The sequence below is a fragment of the Rissa tridactyla genome, chromosome 17 (assembly GCF_028500815.1).
Source record: "Rissa tridactyla isolate bRisTri1 chromosome 17, bRisTri1.patW.cur.20221130, whole genome shotgun sequence".
Lineage (NCBI taxonomy): Eukaryota > Metazoa > Chordata > Aves > Charadriiformes > Laridae > Rissa > Rissa tridactyla.
In genome coordinates, this window is record NC_071482.1 from 6,306,891 (window position 1) to 6,323,224 (window position 16,334).

At 43.4% G+C, this 16,334-nt stretch overlaps 1 protein-coding gene across 17 annotated transcripts in view; it reads right to left on the minus strand.

Annotated features, from left to right (window-relative positions):
- PRDM10 (PR/SET domain 10) overlaps positions 1-16,334 on the minus strand; it is a 46,171-nt gene that overhangs the window by 4,146 nt on the left and 25,691 nt on the right. For 15 of the 17 annotated variants that reach the window (XR_008469607.1, XR_008469606.1, XM_054222885.1 and 12 more), the window contains 11 exons: positions 16,066-16,293; positions 10,382-10,729; positions 8,407-8,562; positions 7,497-7,676; positions 6,592-6,702; positions 5,318-5,518; positions 4,577-4,720; positions 3,255-3,425; positions 1,829-1,969; positions 1,015-1,183; positions 253-365 (listed from right to left, as the gene is read on the minus strand). Coding sequence is in view for 15 of the 17 variants with exons in the window: in XM_054222885.1 (XP_054078860.1) it covers positions 253-365; positions 1,015-1,183; positions 1,829-1,969; positions 3,255-3,425; positions 4,577-4,720; positions 5,318-5,518; positions 6,592-6,702; positions 7,497-7,676; positions 8,407-8,562; positions 10,382-10,729; positions 16,066-16,293 (1,962 nt within the window). In the remaining 2 variants the exon portion in view is untranslated. Of the gene's footprint in view, positions 1-252; positions 418-1,014; positions 1,184-1,828; positions 1,970-3,254; positions 3,426-4,576; positions 4,721-5,317; positions 5,519-6,591; positions 6,703-7,496; positions 7,677-8,406; positions 8,563-10,381; positions 10,730-16,065; positions 16,294-16,334 lie in introns of those variants that run through there. The other 2 variants (XM_054222892.1, XM_054222891.1) reach the window with 2 other exon arrangements.

Sequence of the window (16,334 nt, forward strand, 5' to 3'; positions counted from 1 at the left end):
ATTTCTTAGCTGTTTTGCCTATAGATTCTGCCCAGCAGAGTTTTTGTTCAGAAGTTTTGTACAATTGTTACAGAAAGCCAGTGCCTTTTTGGACCATACAGTGTGGACCTCTTTAGGTACACCATTATTCTCTACTCTCTGTGCCCCAGTCATCATTTTGGCGCTCCTGTAACCTTCAAACTGAAGGCTTTAAGCCCAATACGCTATCCTGGATGGAAAAAAAAAAAAAAAGGCCATGATTGTTTTCCTTACCTGAGTAACTGCCTTCACTTGCCCTGTGTTGACAGTGGTGACGGGCGTACCTACAGCGGTCTCTGTGATCACATACTGGCCTTGGGGAATGGTCATCATCTGAATCTCAGATGCTAAAAAATGGAAATTGGAGGATCAAGACCTTCAGTCAAACTCAGAGACCACCTTGAAAGATAATGTCTTATGTCAGTAAGATTTTAAGCCTGAAACAGTGTTTTTTGAACAGAAATTGTGAAACTCTACAGGCCTCAACAGAATGATGCTGGCCAACATCACCTGCAGATTTGGCAATTCATGCCTAGACAACACATCCTGTTCTCGCCCAGGAAATCCTAGAATTACCACCCAGACCTGCACGGACATGAGAAACCATTTCATGTCACGCTCATCTTCTGTATGATTCTTCCAAGCATCCAGCCAAATCTGAACAAGCTGCTAACCAACACACGGATACTTGCTGAATCCAAGTTCCTTGGAATAAAGGAGCCCAGTCTGCCTGCCCAAACCACGTATCAGATAATTATAGACCTACAGCAGAAAAGCTAGTACAACCATTTTCATCTGTCTGAAACTGTTTATCTTCTTAGATCTCTATGAATATTAATCACGAAGCTTAATGAGCTCTAAAAATACTATCCCATTTGGTAGCTGGAGAAATGGAGCACATACTAGTCCCACAAACTAGCCAGACTACTGGTGAGACAAGTCAGACACTGACTGACTTTTACAACAAACAAAATTACATTGTAAGCTGACACTTACAATAGCTCCGAAATGAGTTCCACGTGCTGGGAAGATAGGTGTGCTGAACTGAAGACCCTTGCTGCTGTTGTAGGGCTTGGTTTGGGGTCGATGTCGTTGTCTGCATCTGCGAGGGGCTGAGCTCCTGCTGAGACTGTTGTGAGGAGGGACTCAAAGGCTGGCCCCCAACCTAGAAAAAAAACACCTAAGTGTTCTCAGTGTACTAAGGATTGCATACCTCTATACTGTTACAAACGTATCCTTCTCTTTACAGGAAGACACAGGGGGCGGGCAACAGGTTCTATGGCATATCAAGCACAAGAACTGCAAAGCCCTCCTCCCGCTCCTTCAACTTGCTTTAGTCCATAGCTAGCAAGAAGGGATCAGGAAACTAAAATAGAAACATGGCTTGCCAAAGGTTACATAGCGAGTCCGTGGCAGAGAACTGAGATGCCAGGCTAAACACTACCTAAAAGCATGAAAAGCTGAACTTCAAGTATTTGAGGAATGCCAGTTTCCATTTACATCTTTCAGTTGGCTAACTGTAAGCTGCAAATTTGTCTGTTCCCAGCCATTTATCTCTACCTTGGATACAGGTAGGAAAAAAAACCCACTGCCAAACAAAAATCCGGAACAAAACCACAACAAAACACCCCCACAGACCCTAGGAACATCTGGGAACTACTTGATGATCCAAGGTGTTCACGTGAGAGTCATTTCACGTGTGGTCCTTTAAATGATGTAGAAAAGTCTATCTCCTGCACTAGCACATGTAATGTTCCCGCTGAGCAGACTGGTAGGGAAAACAATTTCCTGCAAGAGAAGAGTGAAATACCTGCGATGACGACTGAGTTGCTGGCGACGGCTCTGTGACCTGGATGTGCTGCACCTGGATAGCATGCTGCGTGTACGTCTGGGGGTCATGAAGCTGCCCAACATCCACTGTGGAGTGCTGGGACTGGTGAGGTGAGGTAGCCTGGAAAAAAAAATTAAAAAAAAAAAATCAAAGCATATGAAGCAAAGTATGCTTCATTCTTTGCAGAAGCAGCCGGTAAATCTCTTCTGTGATACAAGGTCTGGAACAATGAGGTACGAGCCTTAATGAGGCCATGGAGTAAGCATTCCTTGTTCAAGCCTGTGTTTAAGCCTCCCGGGAGATAAAGAAGTACACTTGGCAGATGTAATGGCACCAAGACGGTTACATCTTGGTGATACCAATGGAAAGGACTTGCCTAAAAGGCATACAAGCTGTCTGTGGCAGAGGCTGGACTCAAATCAAAGGGTCTGAAAAACAGGATTAAGTGTCACCCACTGGGCCGCCCTTCCTTGTAAGCATCTTGCTATAAAATGTATGCATACGCAAAATCTGCAGATCCAATACCGTAGTTTGACATAACTCTGTATCAAGACAAGTGCTCAGAGTTTTACTGATTAAAGGCGTTTTTGAGCAACACCTGCTAATGATACCAATTGGAGTAATTTAATTACAAGCCTCAGATCTTGATAAAATTAATAGTAGCTGCAGGATTCAGTATTCATGCTCTTATATCATTAGAGCAGCCACAGTCAATATTAATTGGGGCCATTATTTAGGCCTTTATTAACCAAATTAATAACTTAATTTGTAATGAGAGGCCAGAGAGAACACGGAATTTCACATTCAAATACAAACACACCGTAGTTTCAGCTTCACCCAGTGGATAATAGATTTGAAGGCTACGGCAATTTCTTACAGCTGCCCGAGTTATTTTCCTCAGCTCAGTTACTCTACTTACACTCTGCTTTTATTTTTAGGAGGCTGTTGAGCATCACAGAGAATGAATATTCTAATAGATGATATGAAGGGAAAAAGCAAGCGCCTTCTGTATTTCCAAATTTTGGCTCTGGCTCACCGAGAACAAGGAAGTATAAATTAGTCTTCTCGACTGCAAAAATGGGTCACCCACTGACCCACTTTTCCACTTGCTGGAAAACCTTCCTAGAGCACTCGAGCAAAGGTGCCCGGATGGGTAGAACTAAATTAGAACTGTATTGATGTGTCTCCAGCAAACTGACCAAGGCTGGCAGGAGTATTTATGCCCAGTACAGGATGCTTACAATGGGAACCCTAAGCATTATCTATAATTTGTCTGTGAAAAGCAGTCTGCACCACTTTTTGTAACTATTCCTTAACAAATTTCTGAGCACTACAGCCCCAAGAAAGCACAGGCTTGATACGGAGGGGGTCAAAAGCACATCGAGTCCCCCAACAGGTTACTCACCTGGGCCACTTGAACAACCTGCAGCTGTATGTGCTGAGGCTGCTGCAAGCCAGTTGTGGACTGAGACACAGGGATGTACTGGATTCGCTGGTAATCTCCCTGGGGAGTTCGATAGTCTGTCGTGAGGGTCTGGGATATCTCTGTCATTGCTTGCGTCAGTAAATCTGTTGTCTGAGCAGGTAAAGAGAGATACAGACCATCATTGTCTACTGGGCTGAATATTTTTGCAGGGCTGTAGCTCTTTCATCACACTGAATCCACGCTTACACCACTGGGCCTGGCCATTTCTTTACAAGAGCTTAATGCGTACAGAGGACGGGCTCATAAGCAAATCACCAGCGATCATCCACTAGGATTGCTCTCTTCTGTCTAAATGCTAGTCAGCACCATTAAGGGCTAATTTTAAATACAATAACAATAAAAAATATTTTCATCCTCTGACTTAACAGTATTCTATTAGTCAACAAAAATCCTGCATTTGTAAAGAGTTGACATAGTTTCCAAGTCAAAAAGTGCTTCTCGGATGTATTCCACCTTTCCTCCTCACCTGCTAGAGTGATACTTTTCTTGACAACTGTATTTCTAAAGTACGTAAAGACATTTAGCACCAAAAAAAAAAATCAAGCATATGACACAAACAGTATCCTGATTGAATCTGCCCATTTTCAAGCATAGCAATCTTTCATTCAGTTACAGTCTTCAAATAGGAAGCTTTAAACTGTGGTTATTAAGATTTCTAAAACTATGCAGCATCCCAGCACCACTAAAAGACACAAGACTGATTTTCTAGTCTCAGCTTTCGCTTCCGTAGCAGCTGATGTATTAACAGTGGAGAGATCAGCCAGTGGAGGTTCCTATCGCTCAGTTCTGCGCTGTCCAAAGGATTACAGAAAGGTTCTGACTCCTCTAAACACTTTGATCCAGTCCCCCGTCATCATTAAACATATCTTCTTGATCCCAAGGACTGCAAGTACCTCAGGAAAACAGTCCCAGTGAAAATTCACAGATGTGTATTCCTGAGTTAATTAGGCATGTGTGGAAGTATTACATGGAGTCAGTAGCATATGGGTCTGAATGATAGAAGGGAATGGAGTAGGGAGAGAAGACAAATTCTTAGAGCTCCATGAAGAAATACATAATTCCTGGCAGAGCAAAACAAAACTAAACCACAGAGGTTCAGTAACAGAAGTGATGTCAAATAATGTTTTGGCACACACTTTTAAATTATGTCTGCCAAATAAACACTAAGACTACTACACCAGAGAGCTGACGTTCTGTTGTTTCCCTCCATTAGCCTGATCTAACGTGTCTTGAATCCTTACCACAACAGTCTCTCCAGTAGTGCTGTCGGTGGTCAGAACGGCAGGAGTGGAACTGATGACAGCTGTCGCCAGCGGGGCATGTATTGTGTTAGGGAGCTGAGCAAACTCCGGGTGCTTCTTGCGAATGTGTTGTACCATCTTCGTCTACAGAGAGATGCAAAAGAGCGTTAGAATGGTGGTCAGCAACTCTGCTTCAGGCCAACTGAAATCAAACAGCCCTGCAGAGCGCGGCTTTTAAGTTTCCCTCAGTAAGACAGCATCAAGATTAACACTTTGGAATGCTCTGGTCAGCAAGAAAGAAACAAGGATCACAAAGTTGCTGCTGATTAGAGCTATCCGATACTGAAATATTGCCCCAAACATCACAACCCATAAACCTTTAACACCAACGCAGCCAAATATTTTGGGGGCCTTTTCCAGAGGTCCCTCTTTCTGCATCTTGTTTCCCTACTCCTCCTACTCCCTTGTCGCTGTCGGTGAGCAGTTTCCAAGCTTTTCCATTTGTGACCACACTCTGATAACATTTCAATTTCTTCTTTCAAGTTCGTGCCCTCTACTTAGGGAACCTTTTTGCGATAAACCGAGCAGGCTGCAGCTGTATTGTCAGCATGCAGCATGAAACCAGCACTCTGACTCAGAATAAAAGAGCTCTACTTGCGGACTGACAGATGACAGAGACTGTGGTGAAAAAGCATCACCAGGGAGAGCCTGTCTTCCGAGGTTATGAGTCAAGCCCCGTACCTTACTGCTGTACTGCTTGGAACAGTGAGGACAGCAGACCGGAGGGGTGGCTATGGTGCCTGTCAGCTGGGTGTGGGTGCTCAGCATGGGATCCGGCTCCCCTGGGCCCGCAGGGCGCAGTTTCCGGATGCTTGGAGGTAGCTCAGCACCAGGATGGTTCTTCAGGATGTGCGCTTTGCGTTTGCTGGCACTCTTGTACACCTGCAGGGTAAAGACTTGCAATGAAAATGGTGTCATCCTGATGTCTGCGCAGAAAACAGCTAACGGTTATCTTTATCTGGTCTGCATGTTGCTTTAGTCAATATGTTTAGTTAAATCCTCAAACAATTACAACATAATGCATGAGCATACATACACCTTCCAGTGTTTAATCAACCCGTAAAAGCAACCCCTTTTTGTGTAGCATGCAGAACCATTTGAGAATGTTTTGTGTGCCACAGCAAAGCAAAGCAGGACAGGAAGGTGAGAGGATACTTGAAGTTCAAACGCCAGAGAAGCCACTGATCACCAAAGTTGTAATTTGTCCAATGTTAATTTGTTGTGAGGGTTGGTGCCTCCACTCTCGCAGAAAGCATCAAATGGTTTTAATAGCCTTCAGCAATTAACACAACTTTAAATTCCATTTAGGCACATCAACAAATCTTCTGTAATATTATTTAAAACTATACAGTTTTTTCCCCTTTAAACAAAAGGAAGGAGGCATCACCAAAGAATGTACTGAGGATAAGAACAGTCAGGCAAAATACACTCCCTGGTAAATAAAGGCCCACATGCATAAAAAGGAAAAGCCAGGGAGTAAGAACAGGAACCCAAAGGCAGTGCAGAAGAAGCTTCAGGTCCACTGAACACTGGGAATTACTGGCATGTGACTAAGCAGCTTAAAATAAAAGGAGTTAGTCTCTAACTTTTAGAAGTGATACAGAAACCAAAATTAATTGGTGTTCAGGAATTACAGATAGATAGGATACTTAGTCCTGGGCTGCAAAAAAGTGATAGAGGACTAAGGGTGGGTGACTGCTTACTGGATCACAGTATTTCAGTTTTACCAACTCCACAGACAGCAGAAAAGGAGAACTGCAGTTTTCAACCTGCATCCAGCTGCCCTGGCCCAAGTGCATTTTGTCTTCATTTCTATTGGATAGTGCTGCAAAAATGTTGCTGGCAAGCACCTCAAAAAACCCTAAAATCCTGCCAGATGTTTCTATGCAGTGACAAATTGGTTGCATACAGGTCTAGGACTGAGCTACCCTCCGAGGGGTGACTTCCTTACATACCTTATCACAGTACTGACAGAAGTAATCTCTGTTGGGTTTGATGATGGGCAGCGTGAGCTCTGGCACCTCTTCTATTTTCATGTCTGGATGTCTCTTTGATAAGTGATTCACCTGAGGAGACAGAAACAAAGAGAACAAGAGAGCATATTACAGATGGAAGCCAAGCAATTGTTTCTTCTCCTAGACATGGATAACAGCCAAACCAAAACTGTAATGATGTAGCCAGCAGCAGCAGAAGCATTTGCTGTTGCAAGGGTTATTGTGCATTCACAGTCAGCTGCTGAAGGCAAACACGGTCTTGCTAGATCTCATTTACAGTTTCTCTAATGGAAGTAAGATGGGAAGGGGTAAAATAGCTCGCCAGAATTCTCTTGCAGCCGAGAGTGAGGTAACGTAAAGGACCTCTGCCCAGGGAGGCCTTTGCTAGCAGAGATAACAACCCTCGCAAACTATTTGCAAATAAGATCTCTTGCTGCGTAACACCCTTTACATAGCAACAGCTACAGGGCATGGCCAGGAGAGGCCCCTCAAGAAGGGGGAGAAACGAGAAAAAAAAAAAAAAAGGAAACGCAGTCAGGAAAACTGAGGCAGTAAGGCTGAACTGGGCAATATATTAGTCTCATGTTCTGCTAAATACATTACACATCAGTCAGCATTAGTGTTGAGATATATAGTGCCAACCAGACATACAATACAGGCAATGAAATACACAAAGGCACATATCTGCTGAAGGGATGAGGCACACAGTTTCAAAAAAGGTATATAATCTCAACTCAGCTACAAAAATTGCCTGGCTTCACAGCATCCTTGCGTTGCAACCCTTGGAATTCCATCTTTATTCCTTAACTATTCATCAAAACTGAGTACAGAAGCTGTAAGAGAAGCCAGAGCACACAGACACTCACCAACATCCCCCTCCGGCGGAAACCCATCATACAGAGCCGGCACTTGAACATGAAGCTTTCGTAGTCTGTGGAAGCTATCCGAGGCTTGAACGTTTTTGAGCGGCTGATTCGATCAGCTTTCTTGGCCTCCCTCTCCGGGTTGTGCATCCGCTGCATGTGCTCTCGCAGTTTGTCTTTCCTCTGGGGGAAAGAGCAATCGGGGAGAAAAACATCAGCACCACTTACTACCAGTTACAAGAAAGAGCCACAGTGTGCATTGTCCCGAGACCTCTTTGGCTTCTCCTCTCCAGTGCTGTGGTGAGACAGAATTGCACGCTCAGTGTTGGACAGATCAGCAGGAACCCTTTGGGCTTAGGTTTATCCTTCAAACCAAGCTGAGGCTGCTCAGCCACAAAGCAGAAGCCAAACTAACACTAGTTTAGCAGCCTCAGTGAAAACAAACCCCTCCACTCTGGCTTTTTCTTGAATTTATCTAAAATATTAGTGCTCAACTCTGCACTAATAATGCATCAAATAACCCTCTTGGCTGAGGAGGACCCTCACGTGCTACAGTGGTGCTGAACCTACTGCCCAGATGCAATCCAGCCTCTCTGGACACACGCCGTCTAGAATGCGCTTCTTCACCCAAAAGCCCCCAGTCCCTCGGTATCCCCTAAGAAACTACGTGACAAGGAGCAGGCTGCTGCCACCACAGTTTACCTGGCTCACAGTCTGCGCCATCTGTACTGGAGGGATCTGGAAAGGCATCTGGATGTCACGTGCTGACAAGATGCATCCCATGGGCACAGACACCTTGGCCAGGCATGTTACTAATCCACTGATATCAGCAAGAAATTTCCTTAACTAGACTTGGGTAAAGAATGGTGTTCTCCACCTGAAGCAGGAACAATCCAGTCAAGGGTTGTCTTACCTTGAACTGCTTGCCACAGGTGGAGCACAGGAAGTCTTTGCGGTCCGAGTGTCGCAACATATGGAGTCGCAGCTTGTCAGGACGGCAGAAAGCCTTGTCACATTCTGTACACTGGTAAATCTTTTCTGAGTGGAAACTGCGCACGTGTTTCTTGACCTAGAATTGCAGATCATAGAAAAATAGAAGTTACTCAAAAAAGAGAAGAGCGTGTCGTAAAACAGTCTAGAAACTCTTGTCAAAAGCAGGGGGAGGGGAAGAGAGGGGAGAAAGATTCTAAGAGTTCTCTAGTCTGTTTTGGCTTAAAAAGTACTTTATCATCAGAACAGTTGATACCTTGGCAATAGTTTCTATAAAGCCGTAACATCTCTGTGATCCATCTGGATGGGACAATTTGATTTCCTCAAGACTGATTCTTGAAGGCATCAGCTATTGCACACTTGAGCACTTAATGGGCAGCAAAAGACCATGATGTACCAGTTTTACTGAATCATCCTTGAGTTAACACGTTCATCTGAGGTTCATTATCTTTACTTCATTTATAAGAAATCCAAACGCAAGGACTAATCTCTTTCAGAGAGAATGAGCTTGCAATTACAATTGGTAAAAACAAACAAACAAAACTTTGACAGCAAAGCATTTGTGTGCCATTCCTGAATAACAATTACTTTTGCATGCTTTGGGACTATCCTTGACCTCTGCAAGCATCTAGTGGGATTTTTTTCCCCCAATAAAGTAACTAATGAGGTTTGACATTTGAAATCCAAGCACTACTCAAGAAATGGATCTCTAATGAATTCTTTACCATCTTCTAATACTGATCATACACGGAACAACTTGGTATCTTTAGCTGTTCCACGTGAAAGTATTTAAGTAGGCAGTGATCTATGGTGACTAGACTTAATTATTCACATAGCACCAAATGAAAAGGTCATCTTTAAATTCCAAAATAAAGCTGAAAAGCTGGGAAGAAAAGCTGTGGGACCTTCTGACTGGCTCAGTTTCACCACAAAGTTTATGGTGAATTATGTTGCATTTCTGAATCATCAGCATTTTTCCTTGTTCATTATTTACAGAAGATAAAGGTTTTTTGCCGGCATGGAATTGTATTAGTAAATCACTTTTCCCCATCCTTTCCTCTTTAGCCTATTGGACAGTCTGTCACTTCCTATTACTCGATATAAACTGGATTTCTACATCTCAATTTAAGTCAAACAGCTCAGCAAGACGTATCAAGCTCTTTGTCCATATGAAGGATAATGAATATGTACATGGTGCAGCTCAGTTTTTTTCCTACTGAACATCGAAACAGCATCCTTAAATTCTCTTAATGATCTTTTCCAATGGCTCCGCACACTGCACAAAGTAGTTACATTACTCACTGCTCCAGTGCAACCTCTCCTAAGCAGCGTGCAGAGAAGAGGCGGAATAAAGTACCCAGCTGAAGCCCAGGGGGGAAATCAGGGAACAGAGTATCCTGATCCGTTCTGGCATTTCCGCAAGGTGTTCAAATGAATTACCCTGACAAAAACAGTCCAGGGATTAAGAGACATTTGTGTCATGTAAAACCTCAATTTTGTTTTGGTTCAGAGTTTTAACAACAAAGGAGAAGTTGTATTCAAATACAAGCTGCATACAGCAAAAGACAATTCCTTTTTGTGCCATGGATCTGTACTGACCAAAACAGTCGGGACCTCTGCTTTAGGCATTTTTTGGGAATAAGGGACCGCCCCTCCCGCAATACAGTGCCTTCTCATGCCAGATTGAAGCACCACACCTGATGATTTAGTGGAAAAGCACTTCAATGGCATAAGACACCATCTAGCAATGCTTGGCCATTCTTCCTTTGTAATTTGTGACCGACATGGACCCCTTTATCTTGTGAGAATGCTGTGTCACGTAAGAGCAGTACTGAAAAATTCATAAACAGAATGTTTGCAAGAGAACCGTAAATCTTCAAATCAGTATGGCATCTCACCTGGATAAAATCTGGAAAGCGTTTTTTGCAGGTAGGGCAGGTAAAATAGCCATCGTTGACGTGGATGGCCACATGGTCTTTAAGCAGATCCAAGCGGTCAAAGGACTCGGGACAGAAAATGCAGGAGTATGTTTTCTGGTCCATGTGGAACTTCATGTGGCTCTCGAGAGCACCGCTGTTGATGAAGCCCTTGTTGCAGATGTCACAAGTCAAAGGGCAGTTCCCTTCCCGTCCGTGAAACCGCAAATGCTGATCCAGTTTGTCCTTTTCGCGGAAGGCCTTCCCACACTGGAGGCATTTGAAGGGGCGAAAGGATTTCCGTATGAATAGGTGCTGAAGAGCTGCATTCTGGCAGAAACATTGAAGGGAACATTGCCTGTTATTGTTATGTATAGACACCACATCCAAATATTTTCAAGATTAAATGTACCAGATGATCAGTGAACCTAAACTTCAAAAAAACCAAAACGCTTATGTCATAGATACTGTCTCCATTTTCCAGCAGGGGAGGCTGTAACAGGCAGACATTAAGGGATGTACCTGCAGTTACACACCGAATTAGAAGAACACAATGCAGGAGTTTCCTCTCCAGTCCCTGTTTTCTACTGATTTAGCCAACTTTTGTTGTTACCGTGGCATTTTTCTGTAAAATAAAACTAAGTCCTCTCTGAAGCACAGACCTGGGCCTGAGAAAAGTTGCAGTTCCAGCTGATTTTTGGGGATTGGGTCAAAAGTTCAGCCACCATACAAAGGAAGGGCAAGCTAATGCCCTGCCTTTCATGCAGGGGCAGGGCTTATGAAATTCCACAGCCCTTTACAAAAATCAGCTTCTGCACCAAAGATCACCAAAGAGATTTGCAGCAGTGGTTTAGCATTGCCTGGAAAACTTCTGGTGGAACATACATTCACCAGTTTTGTTATTATCAAAAAGAAGAACGGAGTTTCAAAACGTTACAGCAGGGGCAGAATGGCAGGTTTACAATCAACAGGTGAGAACTTGTGAGCAATTCGCCTATCTTTGCCATTTAGCGTGTCCTGTGCGAGAGCCTGAAAATGAAGAAAGATGAAAGACAAACACACTGGTGCTAACTCAAGAGGAACTCTGATAGATTCTGTTGTCTACTCAAAGGGCAGTTTGATTATACACGGTCAAACTTGAAATTGCTTTTCCTGGTATTGCAAGAGCCTTTAAGAATATTGTGAATTGAGCACAATGTGGGTTGTGCGAACATTGATTTTAAGATTTAATACACTGGGCTGCTCCTATCTGTTTTTCTCCACTCCTACCGTGCGCAGTTTCTCTTCTCAGTCCCTGCTTTCTTTTTTGGTGTGTGCTTTCCTTGAGTCTGCCTTTTCTGTAACATTTCATCATAGTTATCTCTTCCCTTCCTCCCTTCAGATAAATGTTATAGAGCCATCCCAGTCCTGATACCAGATGCTGCTGGACATGTTGCCTGTAGAAATAGGCAAGGGTGCCCCGCGCCTGCATTTTGATATTGGACGAGAACCTTTAAGTTGGTTAGTGGCAAAGCTGGAAGTAAGTCATACCTCTCCGCATGCATGAAATCCCACAGCACACTATCACCCATACTGTACTGAAAGTACACTGCAACATTGCCATTTCTCTGCAAGAAGTCTAAGAAATATCTACTTTTCTCCAAAATAAGATTTATACATCAACAATTACTGATGTCATCTCTTTTCAGATGTTACACACAGAATCAATATCACGATAGTTAGAGAAATAGCGCTAGAACATTGCTGGCACCTGTGCTTACACACATTCCATATTACATACTTCTCCATGTGATACATTCAAGACTTCTGCAAACAGATTCCCATGGTTTCCTCTCTCCTTTTCTTGTGGGAATGTCTGGGCTGACATTTGCTGTGTCCCTTAAGCGCGTGCCAACAGCTGACACTGAGAAAGTAAAGTTAGGAGCTTTCCTGCTGGAATGAGGGAGCAGCTTGGGACTACTGTGAAACGCTGCACTAGAGATTACATTAGTGAACCCAAACGATCCTTTTCGCCATCTGAACTGCAGAGGGAAACCTACACTTTCATTCCAGAAAAAGGAACACGACAGCAACTGTTTTGCTATAAAAAAAGCTAACAGTTTCATACAGGAGCCCCAAATGAGCCCTCCCATGAGCTGTGATCCCCTCCATTCTCCGTTTTACCAGTGGAGAAATGGAGACAAGGGGAAATACACGGCTCTGCCCTACATCACACCCTGAGGTGCAAAGACAGACATGTGCCATGTAAAAATTAATGTGTTGCTTAGAGTCAGAAGTATATAGTTTTCCTCTTAACTACAGGGATATGCTAATAAACCAAATAGTTGGAGAGAGAGAAGTTCTTAACGCCACCATTACTGTACTTTGCTCTTTGTAACCCCAACAATCTGACTGGTAAGGTAGCAGGCCAGACTTCTACACCGCACCATAGTCCCGTTGCTATCTCAAAGGCTACAGAAGGGTGAAGCCTTTTACTGCTCGTTGGCTAGATAAAATATCAGCTATAAAAACAAAAAAGAGAACCAAGTGTTGTCTCACTAATGGATAACGTCGATCCAGTGCAAGTAATTGTGTAAACAAATCCTCCAGAACTTTAAGATGGATATTATAGTTTTTCATCCAAGTAGTTTACTCCTATACTATTCACCTTAGATTTGCAATTAATTAGTATGAAAAGAACTAGAAGAATGCGAATTGTTATTCAGATAACACTTAGTTTTGGACATCGGTTGCTTAAAGAAGAACAAATGTGACAATTTATGGCACAGGGTCAATCAGGAAGCACTAAACAGAAGTTGGACAAAACGACATGGAAGGCGATGTTGTTACGTACCATTCGGTTAGATACAGCAAAAACCCAACAAAACAAAAAACCAAACCTACCTGCAGCTCCAGCTGAGCAGGCAGCATTGAGGGAGAGAAAAATACTTATGTTATGCAATGGACTTTAAAACAGAAGCCTTGACTTCTGCAATAGTCACGCTTCTGCGGGTCACTACGAGGGCCAGCTCTTCTAGAGTTTACTCTTTACTTAGGCAAAACTCCTTTGAGTTTTTTGCCTCAGGAAACACTAAGCACATCTTCAAGGTTTACCCTGTAGTTAATAACTGCCCAAGGGGAGTTAAAGGGCAAAGATAAAACCCACAGATAATCCTGAAGGTGTTTTGTGACCTTTCGTGTTTTCTCAGAGTCGATTAATAATGATGTAATGCATACTGCAGCGCCACAGTGAGAATGAAATGCTTTTCGCAGAAGGGAATAATTAGGGCAGGATGACAACAGGGCAAGGATTAGAAGGGTGAAAAAGTTAAGAAGTAGGGACTTTTTTAACCTCATCTTACTGTTTCTACTCTTTGTTCTACAACCAGTTGCATGTCTTTCAGCACGAAGGAAGTAACTGTGCTTTCCAAACCACACCCCTATCCCTGCCAGTTGCTTCCTCTGAGTAAAACAGTCACCTACACAAAGGACATTTTTAGGATCAGGTCTGTATGTTAAAAAAAAAAGGCAATTTGGAAATGCAGCGTTTCTGGGATCAGCCCATAGACAGTCTGGACGCTGCCGAGAACTGAATTAAAAACAAACATTCATTTTGGCTGTGGACCACAACGTTCCTCTAATTTGTTACAGGAGTATCTTGAAGAGTGTGCGTACCTCTTTTCAATACTACGGACATGACTGCTGTCTGTAAGGTCTGATCTCCAAGGAAACTCCACAGGCTCTAAGGCAGATGCTGAAACGTGAACTGATCCTATCAGGATTTGAACCCTGGGGCACCAGAGACCAATGCTTCCAGCTAGAATGAAAGCACTCTCAGAGCATCACCGCCTTAAACCTTAGAAGAGTTGAAGCAATTCACAAAGAAATGCCTGTTTTTGACAAATAAAATCCTACACGCGTAATAAGGAAGAACTAGAGCTACACAGGTCTCCAGATCATAAGCAGGAGTCAAGTCCTTCCACCTGTTCTTTGGAAGTGAACAGTGTACTACACATCTTAAAACCAAATGTTTGTTTGCTTATAATGTTAAGTGCGTGTTATTATAAGAAGGTGCTGGGAATAGCTGAATTCAATGAGCACTCACAGGGCGCTAGAGCTTGCAGTGATTTTTCAGTGCTTAGAAAAATAATGCTTGCTGGTTTACTCTTCTCTCAAGTTCTCATTGCTCACAGTCTGACGCAATATGGAAAAGTGCTAAGCAACCATCCACCTGCCATTCTGCCAGTGCCTCTATCCTGAAACATCTCCAGGACTCTGCTGAACATGAACTGCCAGATGTATGGGAAGTTAGGGAGATTTGGAGATACAAACATGTCACCAAGGACTAAACCACCACTGCACTCCTCTTAGTTGTCATCCATCTGCGATGAATTTCCAGGGAACAAAAGCTAAGTCATAAGACAAAGAAGTAACTTCAGAATTTCCGTCCCTTTCTTCCCACATTTACTGTTTAAGAAAATCTGAAGGTCACTTCTTGAGTTCAAAAGCTTGGGGTAACAAGCAACACTTTCTCTACCTATCACACCCAGGCCTCAACCTTCTACTGAGGAAGCTGTGGCATATCATAAGCAGTAAATACCCGTGCTCTTTACTGTCAAAAACTCAGCATCTGTCTTTGTACTCCGTTATCCACCCTTCAGTACATTCAGTAAAAATCCCACAAGCTTTTAACATACGAAAATCAAATTACTGGTGGAAACTTGTCATTCAGAGAGCGCAGGCATTTTATATGGTTAAAAATTCCGCAGTCTTAATGTGCCTGGATCCAAGTTCTTCCTTCAAGATATGCCGCTGGATTTATGGGGTAACACCGCCACTGCTCTCGCATACATATTGCTATAAACTGAGAGCAAAATTTGGCTCAACATCTTCCTAAATGGAAGAGTTACTCAACTTTTTGCTAATCATAAAAATGAAGTCTTAACCCAATTGCAGCTGTTCCTTTCTGTAATCAAAATTTTACACATGGAAGAAAAAGGAAAAGATTTTTAGGCTAAATAAACCCATCTTACAGTTACACGGCTTGAAGGATTATTTGCTTGAATCATTTCCCTCCCACTCATAGTAGAGAAAAAAACAGCTCACCCAGCTGACACAAAGCTCCGGTTCAAAGTGTTTGCTGTCAGTACAGAAGGCTCTTAGCACAGGTTTTAATCTCAAAGACAGGCAGGTTTTTCTGCCCCAAGAAAGGACTTTACCACTAAACATCATCATCATCAATTAAGTGGATCTAAACTGAGGTCGTGGTTCCTCTTTGGCAACTATTTGTGAGACAAGAGTTCTGAGAGACACAGATGGTGCTGTGAACAAGTCATTAGTCTGTGCCACAGTACCATGATTCAGCCGGCTGTTTGAAGCACTCCTGCTTGCCAGCTTGGAGGGACTGTGCTTCTATGAAAGAATTACTGTGCTGGAATTGAATCGGCTCCAGTTGGTGACCCGTTCTCACTAGCATCTCATGAGATACTAGTTCTTTACATGAGATTTGTCTCCCTCTCAGTGCAAAGAAAATTGCTGGGAATGAGATGCTTTATTCAGGATTTGGAAATGGATACGACAGTGGCAGAAAGAGACCAGCTGGTCCTGGCAGGCAGGTCCAGCATTCCCCGGGTTACAGCAAATGGAGAGGGTGAGAGAAGACGTGATCCGCCATCCTCTTTGCTTACCCTGATACGCTTTGCTCGCCTCATGTCATCTGCTGTCATGGTGCTCTGCGTAGGCACCGTGCTCTCATCATGCTGCGTCTGGATTTGTAGCGGGTGGTTTTCTGACTGCTGCTCCAGTGCCGACTGCGCCTCTGATGGCACTGGAGTCTGTTCCTGCTGCTCCAACCCATTCAGTGTGGCTTGTCCGGCCTCATCAAACTGCCCCTTGCTGGAAAAATGCAGCAAGTCCTGAAATCGCAAATCATACAACCAGTGATTATTCCCCCCAC